Here is a 17400-nt window from a genome sequence, read left to right as displayed (position 1 = left end):
TTCTCCCTCTCCCCCTACCCCCTGCTCATGCTGTGTCTCTCTCTCTCTCTCAAAGGAATAAAATCTTTAAAAAAAAATTGAGCATTTGCTTATTGCTATTGTACATTTTTTTCCTGTGTATATTTTTATACTGTTGTATACCACCTCACCTACCCCACTGCATCCCCTTCTTAAAACATGTATACAGTTACAAGGTATTAAGGTGCTCTATATGTTGCAGTTCAACAGTAAAAATTTATTAAGAGCCTACCCTGTATTAGGTACTGCTATCACTGATTAGTCATCTGGCGCCAGTTTGAAATGAAACCTGTTTCATTTTCAAATGAAAATGAACCTGTTTCCTCTGTGTTATTCAAAGTAAGTTTGGGGGCACCTGCGTGGCTCATTTGGTTAAGAATCCAACTCTTGATTTCGGCTCAGGTCATGGTCTTGCATTGGGCTTGCACTCAGCCAAGAGTCTGCTTGGGATTCTCTCCCTCTGCCCCTCCCCCACTCATGCTTGCTCGCTCTCTCTCTAAAATAAAATCTTTTTAAAAAAGTAATAGCTTATACTGAAAATTACCTTAAATTATGCTAAAACCGGCCTTGCAGAAAGCACTAATGACCTTTCTGTCAAATCCAGTGTACAGTTTTCTCACCTAATCTTACCCTGCTCATCATAACCTGCCTATTAATATATTTTATTTACTGGACTCACATGACACTATTCTTTTTTAGTTTTCTCCCCATATCCCTTCCTGCTCTTCATTATTTTGCAGACTTACAATCTTGTGTCACCTACATCCACTCTTCCGCCATAGTGCCCTATTCTGTGCGATTCCATTCTTTGCCCCTGCCCCCCCCCCCCCTTTTCAAGCTTAGGTGACTTCAAGCTCCAGTGGTCACCTATGTGACAATGACTCCCAAGTCAGGATTTTTTTAGCCCAGATCTTGCTCTGTGCAAGAGCCTGGTTCATTGATAATCTGATGCAATAAGTCACCAGTAAATCAGTAATATCCTCCCTATCCTCCGTGTTTCCCCTCCTAGATTTTGTTAGTAAATGGCACCACTATCAATTGGAGGGCCTGGGGCACTTCCGCCCCTCACATCCAGTCACTGAGCTCTCTCATTTTGTAAATTGCTCAGAACTGTTTTTCCACCTGCCGTCCCTTACTCTGAAACATCACTCACTATTAACAGGCATCCTTGCCTTGATTCTTAACCTATCTGGTCTACCCTCCATACCATTTTGCCAGAAAGTTTTCTAAAATCTGAGCATGAACACCGCTCTGCTTAAAATCCACATACAAAAACCCTAGCCTGTTTAGTTCATGAGATATTTCAAATCTGGCTGTCCCGTCTGCTTCTTCAACCTGGTCTCATGCTGCCCCCTATGCACTTTTGACTTGCCGCACCCAACAGGCCGGCACCCGTGATACCATGTGGTCCCCTAGCTCAGGGCCTTTACACGGGCTCTTACCGGTCTGCTTTACGTTGCTAATTCCTATTTGGCCTTGAAGACTCAAATTCAACTCATCTTTCTAAAAGCTTTTTTTGAATGTCTGTTTCCTTCTTAGACCAGACGATATTCCTCCAGGTCCCGCTACTGTCATTTAGCTAGAACTTTAATTAGTTTTCATGCATTTAAAACCTGGTGCAGAATCAATGCTCAGAAAGTGCTCATCTGATGAATACTTTATATCTGGAACTTTTGCCATGAGCTTCGGGGAACCACAACCTTTTTGGAAGAGGGAGAAAGTAGGAATAATTTCATGAGCCCGGGTAGTTCGGTGAACTCGAATCTCCCCATTCTTGGGATGTCCTTCAACTCTACCTGAGGCGAGAGAATGGGAGTAGGGGAGGAAGAGAGGTGTTCTTTATGCTGATGTGAACGGTGGTTTGGGACGGAACCAAAGTCTAAGTCCTTTCTGCGGCCGGAGTCACAAAAAGAGCGGCCAGAGTTTCTATAGAGACGGGAGGAGGGCGTGGTCCCCGGCCGGTGCGGGCGGGAGCAAGCGCCCCGCAACGGCCGCCGGGCAGTGTGCGCCAGCCCCATGCAGCTCTTCCCACCACCTGCCGGCGCCCGGACAGAGTAAGGCAGCGCTCAGCGCCAGCGGGGAGGAAGGGACCGCGGTGGGGCAGAAGCATCTGGGGCAACGGGGGAAGAAGGCTGGGGAAGCGGGGAGAAGGGAGGTGCGGAGAATGCGAAATAGGGGGAGTGTGGTCGGAGGAGAGAGGCACGGGGTGTGAGCGCGGACGGAAGTGCTCTGAACCGCCACATCCTCACAACCTGACATCCATGTAGTTTGCTCCTAACAGAAAGTTGCATCGCAGACCTCGGCTGAGTGCGGGGTGGGGAGAGATGGATTTTAGGAAACTCCTAAGACCTCTCCTGAAATTGCTTCCAGCCCTGACCCCGACAACGTGGGGCGCAAAACTTTCCTCCCCCTTTATCTTCAGGGCGTGGCTGGTCCTTTTGGAGGTCAAAAGTGAGCCCACAACCCCACGCCTCACGTGGATGTCCTAGGATGTGGCTGATACCAGCCTATCCTGGCCCAGCCCATCTGCTTGAAGCCTCCATGCTCAACCAGAGCCCAAAGCAAGACAGCTTTAAGCTGTGTGTGGATCGATCATAGGTACGTCCAGAGCATCACTTTTCCTCTGGGTCGTACTTGCCACTCTAGGGTAATGCTCGTCCTAGCAAATATTTTCCTTAAAAGGGGGATGAACAATGCAAAATTTGGATTTTTTTTTTTTTTTTTAATCTGTAGTTGATTTGTGCTACTTGCTACGTTTGAAACGTCCATCCGCCAATTCAGGGCGTAAGTAACTTGTGACCCCTCTGACTTGTTTTAAATGACTGATTGTCAACAATCTTAACTCAAGCTTCACTGTTCAGGATTCAATGGAGACCTGGCAAAGGTGCAAGGCCATTTATAGAAAGTTCAAACTATGAAAGGACAAATGTGTCCTTTGCTGCTAGTCTTGCTCGAGGGATTTAATCATCTGTGTGTGTTAAATATGTAAAATCTAGGAGTTTTAAGGAATCCTTCAAACCTGGACTGTGCCTAATTAGTTCTGGGACTTATGTCTTTTACTTCCCTTCTCGGTTTTAGTCCTTATCAAGAGGGTAATGAGAAACCTGAAAGGAGTCTCGAGTGGTGTGCCAGCCACTCTTTGACTTTGCCTTCTCCAGCTCCATACTGTTGTCAGGAACTTGGCTAGAATACATACTTCGCAAATTTGTGGAGGACCCAGTGCTGGGAGTCCATGGTTTTAGCTGATCCCAAATCCAACATGAGTGTGTTGTGACAGCTAAAAGGGGCAAATACTGGTCTAGACTTCATTAATAGAAATACAATGACCAGGTGAGTGATGTAAAGATCTCGCTGGCTGATTTAACATTGATTAGTACATAATCTAGACTCTAGAAAATGGTAGCCACTTAAAACAAGGTCATAAAAAAACTAGAAAGTAGAGAGGGACAATCACAATACAAGTTCTCTCTGTCATGCCTGGATGCTCTATCCTACGAAGACATGCTTGAAATAAAACTACAGAATGCCTGGAGATGAGTAGGTGCCAGGGAGGCAAGAAGGCACTGTTTTGAATATTTAAGAGCTCTTGGAGTAGAAGAGAGGGTAGATGTGTTCTTTGTTGTTCTGCAGAGGATAGCAAGTATTTGTGGAGGATATGTTGCTCAGTATCATTTCTTCCCACCGACATTTGCTGAGCACCAACCATATGTATAAGCAGTCAGAGGTGAAATGGGTTGCCCGGAAAAACAGTGAGTTCTGTCACAGGAATATTCAAGCAGAGACTGAATGATTGCTGGGGATACTCTAAAGAGGACTTCTGCCGGGGTGGGAAAATGGATGAATGGCCCCTAAAACCTCTTCCAGCTCTGAGAGTCCATGGACCATGAATTGTTTCAAGGATAATTGCAGAGAGGCCAAGGAGTTCTCTTTGCAGCAGTGAGAGTAACTTAAGTACATTAAGTACATTATCTCCTATCCACAGAAATGCAAAGGGAGTACCTGCCAGTCCTACACTGCCACAATTTCTGCCCCAAACGTAGCTCTCCAGGGCATAAAGATCAAGCTACTTGACAACTGCAATAGAAATAAATCTCAAAAGATATATTTCTTTACTGGGCATTGAAGATTGGTGTACATAGATAACACAATAAATATAAAATACTATGTATACAGTTAAGGCTGGCCCCACTGTTGATGGCTCTGTCATGCCTACCAGACCCTGAACTCTCCTTGAAAGCAAGGATTCTGTTTTACTTATCTCTCAGGCCCCCATGCTTAACACAGTCTCTGGCATTCAGATGGTGGTCTCAAATTTTTTGATGAATTAATCTAAACTATCTTAGATGTCTCTTTCTCAGCACATTTGTACCAAGAGCTTTCAGCAGACAAGTCATTGTCCTTGTCCAAAGGAGGAATGTAAGGAATAAAATAAAATCCGAGCTCATCATTCTTGCCTCCAAGAGATTCACAATCAAGATGAAATGAAATGTATGCCCCTAAAATAATTAACACTCAAGTTGTTGACCAAGTGACAAAATGATCTCCACACACAAAAGGGCTGAAATCCAGAGGAAGGCGATGGGTCTAAACTGGAGAGGTAGGGAAACTAATCTCCATATAAAATAATAGGAGGAACTTTTAAATTTTAGTTTCAGTTCTCAAAGCCGTATTCATTCTGGCTCTGAGATGAGTTTCTTATCTTTGACCCTTCATGCAGCAGTTATAAACAAGATATAAAACATTCTCATAGTTCACCACCTATTTTGAGGATAAAAAGTAGCATTTGTGAAGCTTTGAACATAGGTTATGTGTCATGGATTAAATTGAAGCTAGATTGAATGCATTCTTAGGAAATAAAAAAAGGCACAAGATAGTCTTTGATGGCCACAGAATTATCCAAAGGAGTGAACTCGTGGAATAAGCCACAACAGAACTTTTCCAATCTGGCAATATTTAATAAAGTTAGCATCAAAGAAGCTTAGAACTGGAAGGGACATCAGAGGCCATCTAGTCCAGTCCTGTCATCTTACAAATGGGGAAACTGAGGATAGACAAGGCATATGACTTGCTCAGAATCTATCTGGGGACAGCACTGAGACTAGACTCCAAGATGCCGCAGCATCTTCTTGAGGTCTTCATGTTCTCTTCACCTACGGAGCCCCAGAAGCTGAATAGACGAAAAGAGCTCCACTGGCTGGGAAAGATGATGTGGACTTGATTCTCTCCCACATCCTTGTGGAATAGATGGAGGGAGCATTTGATACAGAGCCTTGGCAGGAAGAATTGTATTCATTCTTACCCCATGTTTGGATTTTGCAACCCTCATATCAAATTGATGGCCAAAATTCTACCAGTTCTGTCTCCCAAATTATTCCCAAGTTCCCACTTCCACTGTGTCCTCACATGGCCTTGGTTGAGGTCCTCATCCTCTCTTGCCTTGATGCTCAAGACAGCTTCCTACTTGAGCTCCTCTGAACCTTGTTCCATGGTATTGCCAGAGAGATGATCCTAAGTACAAATCTGATTTTGTCAGACCTAGAATGAACCATGCGACCCTTTCTTTACAGTCTAACCACCTCTCTAGCCCTCTACAGTAATGTCCATGTGCTCACACTTTCTGAAGAACACAGTGCTCTTTCCTACTATTTGGTTGCTGTCTTGTCCATCTGCTCTTGACTCCATGCCTGTCTGTTTATTCTTCAAGGACAGTTCTACTCTGCTCAGGTGTGAAGGCTCCCTCGCCCCCTGCAGTGTGCTTCATTAGCTCGTTGCACTGGCCTCTATTACTGCCCTGATCATGTGCATTGTAATGACCTGTTTCCATGTGTCTCCCTCCTAGATAATGAACTCTCCTTAAGGGCAGAGGCTATGTCTGGTTTATCAGAAGAATTATCTTAGCAAATGTTTGTAAAGGAAGGAAGGGAAGAAAGAAGTGACATTATGATCATTTGAAGAGAAGCAACTATTACTTTTTGTTTACTCTTGCATAGGATTTTTTCATATTGTGTGTGTGTGTGTTAAAATTCATGTTCCCACTCACCTTCCCCAGCTCCACCCCTCAAAGGAGGTAATTATTTTTATTTTTTCTATGTTCTTCAATATACCTGATTAAGACATGCAAACATCTTGTTTTTTTCTTTTAAAGATTTTATTTATTTGTTTGAGAGAAAAGAAAGAGTGAGAGAGACAGCACGATCAGGGGGAGGGGCAGAGGGAGAGATGCAGGGAGCCCACTGAGCAGGGAGCTCAACTCCAGGCTCAATCCCAGGACCCCGAGATCATGACCTGAGCCAAAGGCAGAATCTCAATGGACTAAGCCACGCAGGCACCTCCACCTCGTTTTTTTCTTTTTAAAGATTTTATTTATTTATTTGACAGAGAGAGAGACACAGCGAGAGAGGGAACACAAGCAGAGGGAGTGGGAGAGGGAGAAGCAGGTTTCCTGCTGAACAGGAAGCCCGACGCGGGGCTTGATGGGATCATGACCTGAGCTGAAGGCAGACGCTTAACTGACTGAGCCACCCAGGCACCCCCATCTTATTTTTTTCTTAAACAAATATGGAATCATGCATATTGTTCTGTTTTTATTCAATACATTACAGGCATACATAGAGACTTCATTTTTTAAAGTGATCACATCATATTCTATAATACATATGTGCCATATTTTTTAACTTCTCATTATATATAGACAAGTAATTTCTGGTTTTTCAACATTATGCTGTGATAATAGTGGGCGGGACGTGTCCTGAGTCCTCTGAATAATTTCAGAATTGTGATGCTGTCACCATTTATTATAGGGTCTTGAAGAACCTACCAATGGAGTGGTTTACAGAAGCCAGAATAACATTCGCACTGATCCCTGTTCTGTCCTTGTTCAGATGTCCTTGGCTACCTTGGCTCTTGTTAGAGTTAGAGGCTGAAAAGGATCTTCAAAGGGACACAAAGCAGAGTTCTAGCAGCTGTCTGTTAATGGAACGGGCATGTAACAGTGGCGTCAGATCCTTTAAGACTCTTCCATTTACATAAATTGTCGCTTTAACCAGATTCCATAAACTTAATGCAAATTAGTTTTTCGTCTTGCAGTGAGTTCATTTTTCATACAGCTCTGCTCTGAATAAAGAAGGTGCAAAAAATGCCTAATGAAATCCAGGCAAAGCATTTCTATCCATTGTCCCTTTTCTTTTTCTGTAGGCTTTAAGCTACCGAGTAACCGCTTATATATGTATCTTTCAGAGCAAAAGGTGGTTGTGGTAAGAGAATGGTTTACTTTGCAGTGAGCTAGAGGAAATGGGTCTTTTTGTTTGGTGTCCTAAACTGCTGGCCACCTCGTTAGCTCATCTTCCTTCCTGGGCTGCCGTCTCCCTTTGCCCTGAGCACCCAAGGGCTGATGCCAAGACACCCCCTCTCCTGACATCAGCCACCAGGAGGGAAAAAAAAGGAGTTAGCAGCAGACACTCAGCCACTGTTTTTAGGCCTGACACTTTTTTTTTTCAAAGTATTTTTATAAGAGAGAAAGAGCGTACACAAGCAGGGGGAGAGGCAGAGGCAGAGGGAGAAGCAGGCTCCCCACAGAGCAAGGGGCCCCACGTGGGGCTCGATCCCAGGACCCTGGGATCATGACCTGAGCTGAAGGCAGATGCTTAACCGACTGAGCCACCCAGGCACCCTAGGCCTGCCACTTTTTATCTCCAAGCCTGCCCTCATTCTTCCCATCCCTGGGTGCGGGCGCCATTACTTATATTTTGCTCCTACTACCAATGTACTTTTTATTCTTCCTCCTGCAGGACTAACATGGATGCTAAAAAACCAAGGAACTGCAGTTTGACATCCTTCCCAATTTTGAAAGCAAGAAAGAAACAGAATATCAACCCTGGGAAGGTAAAGATCCTTGAATTTCATTTGGGCAAGAGAGGTATCATCATGAAGATTTGGGGACCTGGGATCTAGGAGTGACCATTGTCCTCCAAGCACCTTTGATGACAGGGTGAGGAGAAGTTCTGGAGGTGTGGATGGACCAGGCTGGTTGGCAAAGCCAGGTCTGGGCAGGCTTGGAGGGACATTAGCTGCAGGGCCAGAGTGTAGTTTCATGAACTCCAGAACTGCAAGGCCTTCATCAAACAGGTGGCTTGTGTTTGAGAAGGCCCTGGACTAGCGTCTCTTCTAAGTATCTTGTATTGTGGTCTGTATTTCTGGAAACACACCAGAGGTGTCCCAAAATGGTTCCAAACACTTCCGGAAAAGGTCTATGTGCTTTGGGTTGTTGTTGTTTTTTTTCCCCCCTAACACAGACATGGTGTCTTTTTACCCAGTCTCGAAAACCAGTGAAACACCACAGCATAAAGGTAATTGTGTGATGTGGTGACTTTGTGATCACCATCTACAAGATTACTTCTAAATGAGGTGTACTTTTTCATCTAATGCTCTCAGTTTGGATTTTACACCTTACTCGAAAGATCGTATTATTTGGATCTTTGCTCTGAAAGTTCTGTGGCAAACTTGAGCCCAGAGCACTCAGGTTTGACTTTGAATCTTGCTTGTGTCACTGAATGGAAGAGCCAGAGTTCAACAGCCTATCCGAGTCCTGAAAAAAGTCTGCTCCCTGTAGATCACACACCACCTCCTTAAAATTATGACTCTTAGGTCACCTCCAAGCAGTGTTCCTGATTTAACCTTAGCCTTCTCTCCCTCAGGGTTATAACTCATGAAAATGAATCTTAATGCAAAGTCCACTGCCCCCCAGCCCTACCCTTGCCATTACCAAATACAATAAAAACCATTATTTTGTGATTCACAGGCACAACAAGTTATTAATTCCTAAAACATTTATTTTGACAAAGAAATCAATATAAAATATTTAAAAGAGTAAATCTATCACAAAACAGGATAATATAATAAAGACAACATTCTGTTCACATTTAAAAATATTCTGCAAACAGGATGGTCTTGGTCATCACTTAAGAAAAATCATCACAAGTTTTGCAACTTATATATATTTTTCTACCTCCTTGAGCTCATTTTTATTGAGTGTTTGGATGACTCTCACATGAACTTTAGAGGCAAGTACAATTATTATCCTCATTTTACAGATGGGAAAACAGATTCAAGTGGAGTTAACCAGCCATTGCCATAAACCATTGCATGGCAGACAGAATGCAAACCCATATTCTTTTTTTATTATGTTATGTTAATCACCATACATTACATCATTTGTTTTTTTTAAATATTTTAATTGTTATGTTAATCACCATACATTACATCATTAGTTTTTGATGTAGTGTTCCATGATTCATTGTTTGTGCATAACACCCAGTGCTCCACGCAGAACGTGCCTGCTTTAATACCCATCACCAGGCTAACCCATCCCCCCACGCCCCTCCCCTCTAGAACCCTCAGTTTGTTTTTCAGAGTCCATCCTCTCTCATGGTTCGTCTCCCCCTCTGACTTACTCCCCTTCATTCTTTCCCTCCTGCTATCTTCTTCTTTTTTTTCTTAACATATATTGCATTATTTGTTTCAGAAGTACAGATCTGTGATTCAACAGTCTTGCACAATTCACAGCGCTCACCATAGCACATACCCTCCCCAATGTCTATCACCCAGCCACCCCATCCCTCCTACCCCCCACCACTCCAGCAACCCTCAGTTTTTTTCCTGAGATTAAGAATTCTTCATATCAGTGAGGTCATATGATACATGTCTTTCTCTGATTGACTTATTTCACTCAGCATAACACCCTCCAGTTCCATCCACGTCATTGCAAATGGTAAGATCTCATTCCTTTTGTACATCATTAGTTTTTGATGTAGTCTTCCATGATTCATTGTTTGTGCATAACACCCAGTGCTCTATGCAGAACGTGCCCTCTTTAATGCCCATCACCAGGCTAACCAATCCCCCCTCCCCCCTCCCCTCTAAAACCCTGTTTGTCTCTCAGAATCCATAGTCTCTCATGGTTCATCTCTCCCCCCGATTCCCCCCCTTCATTTTTCCCTTCCTTCTCCTAATGTCCTCCATGCTGTTCCTTATGATCCACAAATAAGTGAAACCATATGATAATTGACTTTCTCTGCTTGACTTATTTCACTGAGCATCATCTCCTCCAGTCCCATCCATGTGGATGTAAAAGTTGGGTATTCATCCTTTCTGATGGCTGAGTAATATTCCATTGTATATACGGACCACATCTTCTTTATCCATTCATCTGTTGAAGGGCATCTCAGCTCTTTCCACAGTCTCGCTATTGCGGACATTGCTGCTATGAACATTGGGGTGCATATGGCCCTTCTTTTCACTACATCTGTGTCTTTGGGGTAAATACCCAGTAGTGTAATTACTGGGTCACAGGGTAGCTCTATTTTTAAATTTTTGAGGCACCTCCACACTGTTTTCCAAAGTGGCTGTACCAACTTGCATTCCCACCAACAGTGTGAGAGGGTTCCCCTTTCTCCACAACCTCTCCAACATTTGTTGTTTCTTTCCCTGTCCATTTTTGCCATTCTAACTGGTGTAAGGTGGTATCTCAATGTGGTTTTGATTTGAATTTCCCTGATGGCTAATGATGATGAACATTTTTTCATATGTCTGTTAGCCATTTGTCTGTCTTCTTCAGAGAACTGTCTTTTCATATCTTCTGCCCACTTTTTGACTTGATTATTTGGTTTTTGGGTGTTGAGTTTGAAAAGTTCTTTATAGATCTTGGATACCAGCCCTTTATCTGTAGTGTCGTTTGCAAATATCTTCTCCCATTCCGTGGGTTTCCTCCTTGTTTTGTTGACTGTTTCCTTTGCTGTACAGAAGCTTTTTATCTTGATGAAGTCCCAAAAGTTCATTTTTGCTTTTGTTTCACTAGCTTTTGGAGATGTATCTTGAAAGAAGTTGCTGTGAGCGATGTCAAAGAGGTTACTGCCTATGTTCTCCTCTAGGATTTTGATGGATTCCTGTCTCACATTGAGGTCTTTCGTCCACTTTGAGTTTATCTTTGGGAATGGTGTTAGAGAATGGTCGAGTTTCATTCTTCTGCATGTGGCTGTCCAATTTTCCCAGCACCATTTATTGAAGAGACTGTCTTTTTTCCATTGCATATTTTTTCCTGCCTTGTCAAAGATTATTTGACCATAGAGTTGAGGGTCCATATCTGGGTTCTCTATTCTGTTCCATTGGTCTATATGTCTGTTTTTGTGCCAGTACCACGCTGTCTTGGTGATCACAGCTTTGTAATAGAGCTTGAAATCGGGCAACATGATGCCCCCAGCTTTGTTTTTCTTTTTCAACATTTCGTTGGCAATTCAGGGTCTTTTCTGATTCCATACAAATTTTAGGATTGTTTGTTCCAGCACTTTGAAAAATGTCATTGGAATTTTGATCAGGATGGCATTGAAGGTATAGATTACTCTGGGTAGCATAGAGATTTTAACAATGTTTATTCTTCCAATCAATGAGCATGGAATATTTTTCCATCTTTCTGTGTCTCCTTCAATTTCTTTCATAAGTGTTCTGTAGTTTCTAGGGTATAGATCCTTTACCTCTTTGGTTAGGTTTATTCCAAAGTATTTTATGGTTTTTGGTGCTATTGTAAGTGGAATCGTTTCTCTAATTTCTCTTTCTACAGTTGTGTTGTTAGTGTATAAGAAAGCAGCTGATTTCTGTGCATTGATTTTGTATCCTGCCACATTACTGAATTGCTGTATGAGTTCTAGTAATTTGGGGGTGGAGTCTTTTGGATTTTCCACATAAAGTATCGTGTCGTCTGTGAAAAGAGAGAGTTTGACTTCTCTTTGCCAATTTGAATACTTTTTATTTCTTTTTGTTGTCTGATTGCTGTTGCTAGGACTTCTAATATGATGTGGAACAATAGTGGTGAGAGTGGGCATCCTTGACGTGTTCCTGATCTTAAGGGAAAGGCTCTCAGCTTTTCCCCATTGAGGATGATATTCGCTGTGGGTTTTTCATAGAAGGATTTTATGAACTTGAGGATTGTTCCCTCTATCCCTATACTCTGAAGACTTTTAATCAGGAAAGGATGTTGTATTTTGTCACATGCTTTTTCTGCATCAATTGAGAGGACCATATGTTTCTTCTCCCTCCTCTTATTAATGTGTTGTATCACATTGATTGATTTGCAAATGTTGAACCACCCTTGCATCCCGTGGAGAAATCCCACTTGGTCGTGGGGGATGATCCTTTTAATGTATTGTTGGATCCTATTAGCTAGGATTTTGTTGAGGATATTGGAATCCATATTCATCAGGGATATTGGTCTGAAATTCTCCTTTTTGATGGGGCCTTTGCCTGGTTTGGGGATTGAGGTAATTCTGGCCTCATAGAATGAGTTTAGAAGTTTTCCTTCTGTTTCTATTTTTTGAAACAGCTTCAGGAGAATAGGTATTATTTCTTCTTTGAATGTTTGGTAGAATTCCCCAGGGAATCCATCAGGCCCTGGACTCTTGTTTTTTGGGAGCTTTTTGATCACTGCTTCAATCTCGTTACTGGTTATTGGCCCAGTCAGGTTGTCAATTTCTTCCTGTTTCAGTCTTGGCAGCTTATAGGTTTTAAGGAAGGCCTCCATTTCATCCAGATGGCTCAGTTTTTTGGCATATAGTTGTTGATAATAATTTCTAATATTTGTTTCTATTTCCTTGGTGTTAGTCGTGATCTCTCGCCTTTCATTCATAATTTTATTTTTTAATTTTTTATTGTTATGTTAATCACCATACATTACATCATTAGTTTTTGATGTAGTGTTCAATGATTCATTGTTTGTGCATAAAACCAAGTGCTCCACGCAGAACGTGCCCTCTTTAATACCCATCACCAGGCTAACCCATCCCCCCACCCCTCCCCTCTAGAACCCTCAGTTTGTTTTTCAGAGTCCATCGTCTCTCATGGTTCGTCTCCCCCTCCGATTTACTCCCCTTCATTCTTCCCCTCCTGCTATCTTCTTCTTTTTTTTTCTTAACATATATGGCATTATTTGTTTCAGAAGTACAGATCCGTGATTCATCAGTCCTGCACAATTCACACCTCTCACCATAGCATATACCCTACCCAATGTCTATCACCCAGCCACCCCATCCCTCCCACCCCCCACCACTCCAGCAACCCTCAGTTTGTTTCCTGAGATTAAGAATTCCTCCTATCAGTGAGGTCATACGATACATGTCTTTCTCTGATTGACTTATTTCACTCAGCATAACACCCTCCAGTTCCATCCACGTCGTTGCAAATGGCAAGAGCTCATCCCTTTTGATGGCTGCATAATATTCTATTGTGTATATATACCACATCTTCTTTATCCATTCATCTGTCGTTGTACATCTTGGCTCTTTCCACAGTTTGGCTATTGTGGACATTGCTGCTATAAACTTTGGGGTGCACGTACCCCTTCGGATCCCTACATTTGTATCTTTGTGGTAAATACCCAGTAGTGCAATTGCTGGATCTTATGGTAGCTCTATTTTCAACTCTTTGAGGAACCTCCACACTGTTTTCCAGAGTGGCTGCATCAGCTTGCATTCCCACCAACAGTGTAGGAGGGTTCCCCTTTCTCTGCATCCCCGCCAGCATTTGTCGTTTCCTGACTTATTAATCATAGCCATTCTGACTGGTGTGAGGTGGTATCTCATTGAGCTTTTGATTTGGATTTCCCTGATGCCGAGCGATGTTGAGCACTTTTTCATGTGTCTGTTGGCCATTTGGATGTCTTCTTTGGAAAAATGTCTGTTCATGTCTTCTGCCCATTTCTTGATTGGATTATTTGTTCTTTCGGTGTTGAGTTGGATAAGTTCTTTATAGATTTTGGATACTAGCCCTTTATCTGATAGGTCATTTGCAAATATCTTCTCCGATTCTGTCAGTTGTCTTTCGGTTTTGTGGACTGTTTCTTTTGCTGTGCAAAAGCTTTTTATCTTGATGAAATCCCAAGAGTTCACTTTTGCCCTTGCTTCCCTTGCCTTTGGCGATGTTTCTAGGAAGAAGTTGCTGAGCCTGAGGTCGAAGAGGTTGCTGCCTGTGTTCTCCTTTAGGATTTTGATGGACTCCTGTCTCATGTTGAGGTCTTTCAACCATTTGAAGTCTATTTTTGTGTGTGGTGTAAGGAAATGGTCCAGTTTCATTCTTCTGCATGCGGCTGTCCAATTTTCCCAACACCATTTGTTGAAGAGACTGTCTTTTTTCCATTGGACATTCTTTCCTGCTTTGTCAAAGATGAGTTGAACATAGAGTTGAGGGTCCATTTCTGGGCTCTCTATTCTATTCCATTGATCTATGTGTCTGTTTTTGTGCCAGTACCATACTGTCTTGATGATGACAGCTTTGTAATAGAGCTGGAAGCCCGGAATTGTGATTCCGCCTGCTTTGCTTTTCTTTTTCAATATTCCTCTGGCTATTCGGGGTCTCTTCTCGTTCCATACAAATTTTAGGATTATTTGTTTCATTTCTTTGAAAAAAGTGGTTGGTATTTTGATGGGGATTGCATTGAATGTGTAGATTACTCTAGGTAGCATTGACATCTTCACAATGTTTGTTCTTCCAATCCATGAGCATGGAATGTTTTTCCATTTCTTTGTGTCTTCCTCAGTTTCTTTCATGAGTATTTTATAGTTTTCTGAGTACAAATCCTTTGCCTTTTTGCTTTGCTTTATTCCTAGGTATCTTATAGTTTGGGGTGCAATTGTAAGTTGGATCAACTCCTTAATTTGTCTCTCTTCTGTCTTGTTGTTGGTGTATAGGAATGCCACTGATTTCTGTGCACTGAGTTTTTTTTTAATTTTTTTATTGTTATGTTAATCATCATATATTACATCATTAGTTTTTGATGTAGTGTTCCGTGATTCATTGTTTGTGCATAACACCCAGTGCTCCATGCAGAATGTGCCCTCTTTAATACCCATCACCAGGCCAACCCATCCCCCTACCCTCCTCCCCTCTAGAACCCTCAGTTTGTTGTTCAGAGTCCATCGTCTCTCATGGTTCATCTCCCCGTCCGACTTACTCCCCTTCATTCTCCCCCCCCTGCTATCTTCTTCTTTTTCTTTTTTCTTAACATATGTTGCATTATTTGTTTCAGAAGTACAGATCTGTGATTCAACAGTCTTGCACAATTCACAGTCCTCACCATAGCACATACCCTCCCCAATGTCTATCACCCAGCCACCCCATCCCTCCCACCCCCCACCACTCCAGCAACACTCAGTGTGTTTCCTGAGATTAAGAATTCCTCCTATCAGTGAGGTCATATGATACATGTCTTTCTCTGATTGACTTATTTCATTCAGCATAACACCCTCCAGTTCCATCCACATTGTTCTGTGCACTGATTTTATATCCTGCCTCTTTACTGAATTCCTGTATGAGTTCTAGCAGTTTTGGGGTGGAGTCTTTTGGGTTTTCCACAAAAAGTGTCATATCATCTGCAAACAGTGAGAGTTTGACTTCCTCTTTGCCAATTTGGATGCCTTTGATTTCTTTTTGTTGTCTGATTGCTGTGGCTAGGACTTCTAATACTATGTTGAATAGCAGTGGTGATAGTGGACATCCCTGCTGCATTCCTGACCTTAGGGAGAAAGCTCTCAGCTTTTCCCCTTTGAGAATAATATTCGCTGTAGGTTTTTCATAGATGGCTTTTATGATATTGAGGTATGTACCCTCTAGCCCTATACTCTGAAGACTTTTGATCAAGAACGGATGTTGTACTTTGTCAAATGCTTTTTCTGCATCTATTGAGAGGATCATATGATTCTTGTTCTTTCTTTTGTTAATATGTTGTATCACGTTGATTGATTTGCAGATGTAGAACCAACCTTGCAGCCCAGGGATAAATGCCACTTGGTCATGATGAATAATCCTTTTAATGTACTGCTGGATCCTATTGGCTGCTATTTTGGTGAGAATTTTTGCCTCCATGTTCATCAAGGATATTGGTCTGTAATTCTCCTTTTTGATGGGGTCTTTGTCTGGTTTTGGTATCAAGGTAATGGTGGCCTCATAAGATGAGTTTGGAAGTTTTCCTTCCATTTCTATTTTTTAGAACAGTTTCAGGAAAATAGGTATTAATTCTTCTTTAAATGTTTGGTAGAATTCCCCCGGAAGCCATCTGGCCCTGGGCTTTTGTTTGTTGGGAGATTTTTGATGACTGCTTCAATTTCCTTAGTGGTTATAGGTCTGTTCAGGTTTTCTATTTCTTCCTGGTTCAATTTTGGTAGTTGATACATCTTTAGGAACGCACCCATTTCTTCCAGGTTATCTAATTTGCTGGCATAGAGTTGGTCATAATATGTTCTTATAATTATGTGTATTTCTTTGGTGTTGTTTGTGTTCTCTCCTCTTTCATTCATGATTTTGTTGATTTGGGTCATTTCTCTTTTCTTTTTGATAAGTCTGGCCAGGGGTGTATCACTCTTGTGAATTCTTTCAAAGAACCAGCTCCTAGTTTCGTTGATCTGTTCTACTGTTCTTTTGGTTTCTAGTCCATTGATTTCTGCTCTGATCTTTATTATTTCTCTTCTCCTGCTGGGTTTAGGCTTTCTTTGCTGTTCTTTCTCCAGCTCCTTTAGGTGTAGCGTTAGGTTGCGTTTTTGAGACCTTTCTTGTTTCTTGAGAAAGGCTTGTTTTGCTATATACTTTCCTCTTAGGACTGGCTTTGCTGCATCCCAAAGATTTTGAACAGTTGTGTTTTCATTTTCATCGGTTTCCATGAATTTTTTTAATTCTTCTTTAATTTCCTGGTTGACCCATTCATTCTTTAGTAGGACGCTCTTTAGCCTCCATGTATTTGAGTTCTTTCCGAATTTCCTCTTGTGATTGAGTTCTAGTTTCAAAGCATTGTGGTCTGAAAATATGCAGGGAATGGTCCCAATCTCTTGGTACCAGTTGAGACCTGATTTGTGACCTAGGATATGATCTATTCTGGAGAGTGTCCCAAGGGCACTAGAGAAGAATGTGTATTCCGTTGCTTTGGGATGGAATGTTCTGAATATGTCTGTGAAGTCCATTTGGTCCAGTGTTTCCTTTAAAGTCTTTATTTCCTTGTTGATCTTTTGCTTAGATGATCTGTCCATTTCAGTGACGGGGGTGTTAAAGTCCCCCACTATTACTGTGTTGTTGTCAATGTGTTTCTTTGCTTTTGTTAATTGCCTTATATAATTGGCTGCTCCCATGTTAGGGGCATAGATATTTACAATTGTTAGATCTTCTTGATTGATAGACCCTTTAAGTAGGATATAGTGTCCTTCCTCATCTCTTATTACAGTCTTCGTTTTAAAATCTAATTTGTCTGATATAAGGATTGCCACCCCAGCTTTCTTTTGGTGTCCACTAGCATGGTAAATGGTTTTCCACCCCTTCACTTTCAATGCGGGGGTGTCTTTGGGTCTAAAATGAGTC

General features: G+C 42.0%; 1 protein-coding gene across 8 annotated transcripts in view; it reads left to right on the top strand.

Moving 5' to 3' along the window:
- The first annotated feature begins 1936 nt into the window (after positions 1 to 1936).
- DYRK4 (dual specificity tyrosine phosphorylation regulated kinase 4) overlaps positions 1937 to 17400 on the top strand; it is a 76426-nt gene continuing 60962 nt past the window's right edge. For 5 of the 8 annotated variants that reach the window (XM_027595114.1, XM_027595113.1, XM_027595110.1 and 2 more), the window contains exons 1-2: positions 1937 to 2072; positions 7806 to 7899. In XM_027595114.1, the coding sequence (XP_027450915.1) occupies positions 2035 to 2072; positions 7806 to 7899 (132 nt within the window). In that variant the 5' untranslated portion in view covers positions 1937 to 2034. Of the gene's footprint in view, positions 2073 to 2470; positions 2617 to 2751; positions 2803 to 7805; positions 7900 to 17400 lie in introns of those variants that run through there. The other 3 variants (XM_027595108.1, XM_027595109.1, XM_027595111.1) reach the window with 3 other exon arrangements.

Source organism: Zalophus californianus, chromosome 9 (assembly GCF_009762305.2).
Source record: "Zalophus californianus isolate mZalCal1 chromosome 9, mZalCal1.pri.v2, whole genome shotgun sequence".
NCBI classification, from domain to species: Eukaryota; Metazoa; Chordata; class Mammalia; order Carnivora; family Otariidae; genus Zalophus; species Zalophus californianus.
The sequence above is the reverse complement of the archived record's forward strand: the minus strand, read 5'-3'. Positions and strand labels throughout refer to the sequence as shown.